Source organism: Pleurodeles waltl, chromosome 4_1 (assembly GCF_031143425.1).
Source record: "Pleurodeles waltl isolate 20211129_DDA chromosome 4_1, aPleWal1.hap1.20221129, whole genome shotgun sequence".
Classification (NCBI taxonomy): Eukaryota; Metazoa; Chordata; class Amphibia; order Caudata; family Salamandridae; genus Pleurodeles; species Pleurodeles waltl.
The window spans coordinates 732,394,293-732,402,233 of NC_090442.1; the positions used below are offsets into that span (position 1 = coordinate 732,394,293).

Here is a 7,941-nt window from a genome sequence, read left to right on the forward strand (position 1 = left end):
CCAAAACATTGGCCATCACACATGATTGAATGAATGAATTTGGTAAATGTAAAGCACAAACGTTCAACCAAAGGCTGTTACAACGCTAGGAACTGGACTTCCCAAAGGCCAAGAAGAGGGCTCAACAAAAGTGGATTTGAAGAGCTCTTTTATGTATGCTGCATTTCTCAATAAGATGCAGTTGGAGAAGATTTTTATTCCATAGTGCTAGTTACTAGGAGTAGTCCCCTAAAGGTTTTTATGGGCAAAAAAGTGATCTTTGAACTGAATCGACAAGCAGTCGGAAGCTGATTTTCCTGCAGTTGTTTTGCAGCTGAATGGCCATTTTCTGAACTTTTAGCAGGCAGGTGGGCGGGCAGTCAGGAAGACCCTTATAACCGGTCTGCTCACTCAAGCCTAGACACAGTTCCATTATTCATGGCTAAGGTCTTGAGGTGGAGGGGGATATGTGGTTTCTCATAAGCCTCATTGGATGGTAACAGGAAGCAACTACAATGCTGATCTGCATGTTTGAAGGCTTCTAACTTCAGGAGGTTTTCATTCATTGAGCATGACAAAAAAGGGCTTTTTTCAAGTCCTCGTGGTCTGGCATCTGTACTACACAACAGCATATATTGTAGTGGAGAAAACGCTCTTATTGGGTGGGCAGGCAGTATGCCTCAAGACTTCATCTATACCTATATTCAATGGCTGAGACACCACCATGAAAGGAGTCCTGATTCTGAATCAGGCTTGTCAAATTTCAGTATTAGCTGGGAGTCATCAGCATAGAAAACTTTCTTCATGCCTAGGCTCTGATGATGTTATTGAGAAGCCTAAATGCATATTGAAACATCCCTGACCCCCGAATCTAAAAAAAACCTTGTTCGCTTGCTTATTATTAGTGTCTATATTTTCTGTGCTGTGTAGAACCTCCTGTAGACGGGAAGGCCTTAATTTGGTCTTCGTTTGACAGCACCCTGCCCAGAAAACAGTCTTTTTTTCTGTCTCCCCGATTGCCAAGGGCATATATACCTTTCTTCCTTTAAGAAGACTATGGAGTAGGTGTGGCTAATTCGGTCAGAAATTGCACTTGGAACACAGGTAAACTGTATTCTAAGTATTCCAAAGCACGAGCCCTTGGTACTTTTGAATTCCTCCAGCAGGGAACTCTACAAGCTCGACCTGCAGAAGCCTCTTCAGCCACGAGAAAAATATCCTTTCCAGCTGGAGCAACAAAAGCAGAACATATAAGACAGTTTTTCACATACAAACATTCTGTAAGCTGGCAGAAAATGAAGCAGGCGTAGTCATGTTTACTTAGGCCTACACTCCCGGCCTAGCACACCTATGCCAAGAGAACCACACATTTTACAAAAACACGTACAATGTCAGCATGCACCAAGGCCTACAATGAGGACTAACACTATCAAGCACATAGAAAAGGGTGGTCACACGCAACAGTTCACCCTTCAACAGATCAGCTTTGGGTAGATAAATAATGTAGAAGAGGACACTCCGACTCTCCCCCCAAAAAAGGTCTGTTTAGAAAGGAAAAGGCAGAAGAGGGAGATTGGATGCATCCTTTGTTATGAAAGGGTCTTTAAAAAGTAATGGCCAGGCATAGTTCTTGTTACTGACTAAAAAGGGGATTATTGCTTATAAGCGACTCTCATCCAATTATTACAGTGAGAATGACTTTCTGATTTGGGAGAATAGGGGGCGGGCCGAACTCTGATGTAACAATTAGGGGACCACTGCCTGATGTGAAGACTACTGTATGCTGTCACATAGGGACTGTTCCCTGCTGCTGCATCAGACTGCAGTCTCTTCCCTGACAGGTATGGATGAAGTCCGGAGGCATACTGCCTGCCCACCCAACAAGAGCGTTTTCTCCATTACAATAGATGCTGTTGTGTAGTATAGATGCCAGACCACGAGGACTTGAAAAAATCCCTTTTTTGTCATCATAGTGGAAGTTTATTTGACTCCCCTCGTCCACTGCAACTTACTGACGGTGGCTAGGCATCCTTTGCCGAATGGGAATGTATATCGCCCACTAAAGGGCTGCTTAGCTGAAGTAATTTTCAGTATGTCTTTCTCTTTCTCATAAAGCCCTTCAGTAGTTCACCTTTTGAAGGGTTTCACCCCCATGTGTGCTCAAGAGGTTGTTTTAGAGATTTGAAACCTCTTGCTTAAGATTCTGGAGAGGTGCCCATTCTCAGAATAGGGAGCAATTACATATTTAAGTTTTGCGACATGAATTCCTCTCTAGATTCACTTGCTGTACATTAATCAGCAATTTCGTGGTTAGGAATTGTCTCTCTCTTGCCTTTCTCTTTTGTTTCTCCTTTGGCTGTAGTCGACCACCGTTTAGTAGTAAGTCCAGCCTCTCAATGATGTCAGACGTGCACCCTGGAAGTTTCTGTATATGGACGCCATTTTCAGATTTGTTTTTCCCAAAATTTGGTCTGGAAACAAGACGAAAGAACTTAGAGGGAAATTCGAAGGTCACGATTAATGTTTGTAGAAAGCACAGAAAAAACACCAGGAAGCAACTGACTGTTACAGAAGACTTCAAGGAGACAGGCAGAAAGGGGGGGTCGTACTTTAACACTAGAAAGCAGAAATCTTTGAGGCATTAATAGTTCTCTAAGATATGCACTGTCACATTGACGTTTTTCATAGATATGTCTCAGGCAAATCTGTTTCTCAAATCTGGTTAGTCTCTTGCCTATCTTTTGAATTTGAGTATTAAATTCAATTCGCTATGGTTGAGCTTAAGTGCCTGACTTCTGACTTTGTCCTTCTTTTATTGCCCCATTGTTGTGCTGGGAGATTTTCACACCATTCAGCTCATTTTTCATCCATTGAACCTTGTTGTGTAGAGAACCCTTATACTTTGCATTAAAATATTGGACCAAAACTGCATTGCCAGGGCAAATTAAATTAGCTAATTTGGCATTTTCGATCAGGATGTAGTCTGATTATTAAAAGAATGTATTAGGTTATCTTTGAACTTATTTTTCACTTCTGGTCAGGTTGTGGCTTATTCTTGATAACAGAAGGTTACAATAGCATCATTGTTTGAAGTATTCTGTAAGTTGAGATCCATAAGGCAGCCACTTGGTGGTCAGAAGACATTGTGTAAGTATTATTATTATACGAATTCTGATGTCAGGACTAAAACTCATCTGGGCTGAGCACTTCTGAGTAATCCATTCACGGAAGGCCCGGTTTTCCTTTACTCTTAACTCTTTCCTATAAGCTTTCTACAAATAGGAAGAAATGATCAGTGCAGCATATGAATGAATGGCTTGCGTATTCTGGGTGAAAAGCAAACATTACTGTCTTACCTACGTCCCGCTTAGATATGTTCCACAGAACCACGTGTGATTTTCCTGCCCCTGTCTTCTCACAGGGATCTGAGCCATTGCTGTCAAACTCCTCAAAGCGAAATCAGGAGAGGGTGCTTTGCAAGTGCCCCTATGGAGCCTCTAACACATAACCACGGTATTTTGAACCCAGAGTCTGGTGTCTCAGAGTGACACTGCAAGCTTTTATTTTTTTGAAGAATTCTGGAATTCTTAACCATGAAGAAGGGACTTCAAACAGACTTATGGATCTATAGAGGTGGCGAGTACATCTTCATATCTGATTTGGTATCTGTAGAACATAAAAAATCCACAGTGGATTCAATTATAGTCCTAGAAATAATGGGACTCATTGATCAATATTTCACTCAGCGCAGCAATCTGCATAGCTTCTCTGCACTGCATGAAAGGGCAAGAATTTGCCATATTTAATGTCATACGGTACATTGCTGTCCTTTCCTTGCACCGGCCCTTTTGGCTGCCTAGCGCTAACACAGACACCCTTGCGCCGTGTGCCTGCATTGTCGGTAAGATTGAATTTTTGCAGGACGGGGCACTTTCCTGCTCATAAACAATCCTCACTGGCATTTTCCTCTTTCTATGTGTGCTGCATCATGCAGCACACTTAGAAAGAGGAAACAACAATGAAAAATAAAGATATTTCTCCTTGTTGCGCCTCCCCTGGGGAGGTGTAGCATTTTGACGCATTCCCAGTTTTACCAGTGTTGGTAAATCTGGGAATGTACCAAAATCCAACGGTGGATGTGTTGGAACAGCCAGGCTCCATCCATGGAACGCCTTCCAGACGCAGAGTAATGCAATGCAGTGATTTTCTAGATTTATCAAGCCATAACTAAGCCATAACTAAGCGATTCCTTGCGCGCTTGATAAATCTAGAGTACCGCATGGCAGCTCAAATCGCTGCCTTGTGTTACTGTGTGACAAGGAGGTGTTCCATGGGTGGCGGTTGAGTGTTCCCAGGCATCCTCCCATGGATTCTGACACATTCCCAGATTTACCAACACTGTTAGATCTGGGAATGGGTCAGCATTGTAGGCCTCCTCACCTGAGACACAACAAAGAGAAATATCATTAGTTCTCCTCGTTGTTTCCTATTTCTAAGTATGCTGCATTATGCTGCACCCACATAGAAAGAGGAAAGTGCCTCAGAAGATTGTTTATGTGCAGGAAGGTGCCCCTACCGGCACAAAAACAATCCTACCTACAACACAGACGCCCTTGCAACATGACACAAGAGTTCCTGTGTTGGTGCTAGGCTGCCAAATGTGTGCCAGCAGTAGGCAATGACTAGAATATGTTGTATAATGCAGTGGCGTAACAATAGCTCCCGTGTTGCGGGACGCTGAGAGCTCCTGACTGGGTCTGGAGTGTGGGGGAGGCCCTCAAGTTTTGTTACGCCACTGGTATGTTAAATACAATGCATTCCTGCCCTTTTGTTTCCACGCAGAGCAGCAAGGTGGCGTGAAAGATTGCTAATATGCCCCAATTATTTTGTGAAATTTTGCACAAGTACTTGTTTTGTGAATAGGTGCTTTGTTGTTCGTCTTTTACTTCTTGTTTTTTGTGTGATTGTCAAACATGTCATTTATTATCTACTCTCTACAGAGCCTTCAGCCTCCAACAGTACCCCAGAGACCCCTCGGCTCCTGTCCACTGACAGGTCTGATATCAGAGCAAGCAAAGCAAAGGTGTCTCCGTCTCGCCTCAGCATCCCGAGCCGCCCCGGCTCCAACACGAAGCCTGTTCTGCCGCCAATCCCTTCTGGACGCAAACTAAAAGAACCCTAACAGCAGCCATGTCCAGAGCCGATGTCCATGAAAACACACGACATTCAAATATTTATGTGCCTATAGACTACTTAATATTACATTTTTTGCAGTTAGATGTTTGCAATCAGAGCTATGTAATTTTTCACTTCGATTTCCAGCTTTCTCAGAAAATGGGCCTGCAGTCATCTTAGATTGCCACGTCACTATGTTCGTTCAGCAAATCAAAGCAATGATTAAATACGAAAGCTTTAATTCTATTTCCATGTTATGGTTTTAAGCTGGGGTGATGGAACTGGACAGGTGCGTAGCTCCATGGTGGGGGGTGCTACACCCCCCTGTCAAATGTATTTTCTGATAAATAGGTCCTTTCAGTGGGGTTTGGTGAGATGTCTGTCAGATTTCACCAGGATTTTTTACATATACGTAGACAAAAATACGCACACACTCTCTGCCTCTCTGTTTTGAAAATCCTCAAAAATGTTGGTTATTTTACAAAAGATTGTGTTTTCTCTCTTAGGCCCTGATTTAAGACAATGGGGCACAGTGCAGTGCTGCGCCACTTTCAAAATGCAGGGTGCCCCATATTTACAGAAATACGGCGCAGCCCTGCGTTTCCCCCTACATTAGCGCTAAATTAAGCTGCCTTCAGCAATGTAGGCATCCTTGCACCATAGTGCAAGGGTGTCTGCATTAAGGGGATAAATGGTTTATGTGCAGGAAGGTATACCTTCCTGCACTTAAACAATCTATTATGGCGATTTGACACTTCTATGTGTGCTGCAAAAAGCAGCACACATAGGACCAAAGCATCATTTCGGAATGATTGTTTATGTGCAGGAAGGGACACCTTCCTGCTCATAAACAATCATCCATGGCATTGTGCTTTTTCTATTTGTGCTGCAAAGTGCAGCACACATAGAAAAAGCAAAAAAAAACGAGGAGGAATAAAAGCATTCCTCCTTGTTTTGCCATGCTTACACCATCCATGGGGTGGTGTTAGTTTCTGGCGCTGCCTCAGGTTCATGACAAATCGTAAATCTGAGGCAGTGTCAAAAACAATGGGTGTTGCAGTGGAATGCCCACCCCAACGCCCATTGCACATCCCTCTGATGCAGAAAACTGCGTCGGAGGGGCCCATATTTACAAGGAGGCATAATGCCACAAAAAGTGGCATTACGCCTCCTTGTACATATGGAGCAGTGGTTAGCGCCACCGGAGTGTCATGAAAAGTCCAAGTAAAATGGGAATATGTACTGTACACACGTGCCTTAAGAGACCACAAACACATTGTCATAGTTTATCCTAAAAACAAAGCAAACACACCGGGCTAGAGCTCCTAAACTGAGGAAGGGATTGAAATAGCAGATTTGTGTTTTCTACACCGATCCGTAAAATTATTTTATGACATAGCTTGTCGATTCAGGGTCGGCTTTAGGGTGGTGCAAGCGGTGCAGCCGCACTGGGTGCTGGCCTGGATTGGGGGCGCTGACCTCAGGGGGGCGCTGTGTTTAGCAATAACTTACTAAACTTGCGATTCAAAAGCAACTGCTGAAAGTTCCTTGTGTGTCCAGCCTTCAGGAAACAATTAAAATGTCAAGATACCTCTTGTGATTAATGTTCCTGCTAGAAAGAGAGATTGGAGTTTCGTCTAGCAACAGTTTTGACTTGCCATAAAGTAGCACCAAGTGTTAATACGCCTGCTGCAAAGAACAAAACCATATTTTATGTGGATAGCTGGGTGGATTAGTAAAGTCAGCCTTTACAATCGCTTTAAAACAAGTGAATGTATGTGGACGGGGGGCTATGGAGACAGGAGGGGCACATTTGTCGGGTGGAAGTGAAGGAATCCAAGAGGTGGTCATGGGTTGGGGGGGATGGGAAAAAAGACTGTCGCACAGGGTGGCACCAGTGCTAAAGCCGGCCCTGTGTCCATTTATTTATTGTGAAAGTTGGTATTTAATATCAGGCCAAATAAACCAAGCTGTTTTGACATCACAGAAGCAGCCACATTAAAGTTAAGAGGAGACAAGGCTGGACAAGTCAGCTTCTTGATGCTAAAGGATTTGCGTAAATCACACATGAATGGATAACGTCCTGAGTATGGCTGGGGGCTACTAATAAAGGTGAAGTCAAGAGGACTACATTAAACAGACGAGAAAGCCAATTATAGAACGAGGGAACCCCTAATGCTTCAAAAGTGTGCATTTCTTAATGCAGTTTAAAACATCATTTTTTTTTTCTTTATTTTTTTTACTGTTTTTGTATCTGTAAACAGAACGTGTGTTCCACCGGTTAAAAAGTACCTGTTAAAAATTAACTAATTCTAAAAGTTCCTGATCATATTTCAATAAAATATTTGTATTTATAGAATTACGGCAGACATGTATTACTGATGGAGTCATGGGTGAGATACACGTATGAACTTGTACAAACACACAGTTCAAGTGGTATGTTATCCATTTTGGTAGATGGTTTCTTTATCCACTTCGTGATTATGTAAAACAAGCCTGAATGGTGGAAGTTTTTTCTAGCACCCCCTTCAAACTGAAGCCATGTTTCTGACTCCTTAGGAAGAGATGTTGTACAAAGTTCATCATAGAAACAGCTGCATTCCCCAAAACCAGGAGCCGTCGTTCCAAGTGTGCAAGAATTTGTCATTTGCACAGGGCACTCAACACACGCCACACTCCAACACAAGAGACTTCACAGTGACCACGCAGGTTTTTTAAGAGGGTACACGAAAGATTCTATATTGACAAACAATCACGCTTCTGTCGATGGTGTATATCACCACAGTT

General features: G+C 43.0%; 1 protein-coding gene across 1 annotated transcript in view; it reads left to right on the plus strand.

Annotated features, from left to right (window-relative positions):
- The window catches only part of LRGUK (leucine rich repeats and guanylate kinase domain containing), a 386,639-nt gene extending 379,126 nt beyond the window's left edge, over positions 1 to 7,513 (plus strand). Inside the window, exon 20 of the mRNA XM_069229317.1 lies at positions 4,980 to 7,513. Within this exon, the coding sequence (XP_069085418.1) occupies positions 4,980 to 5,161 (182 nt within the window). The 3' untranslated portion in view covers positions 5,162 to 7,513. The remainder of the gene's footprint in view (positions 1 to 4,979) is intronic.
- Positions 7,514 to 7,941: the final 428 nt, after the last annotated feature.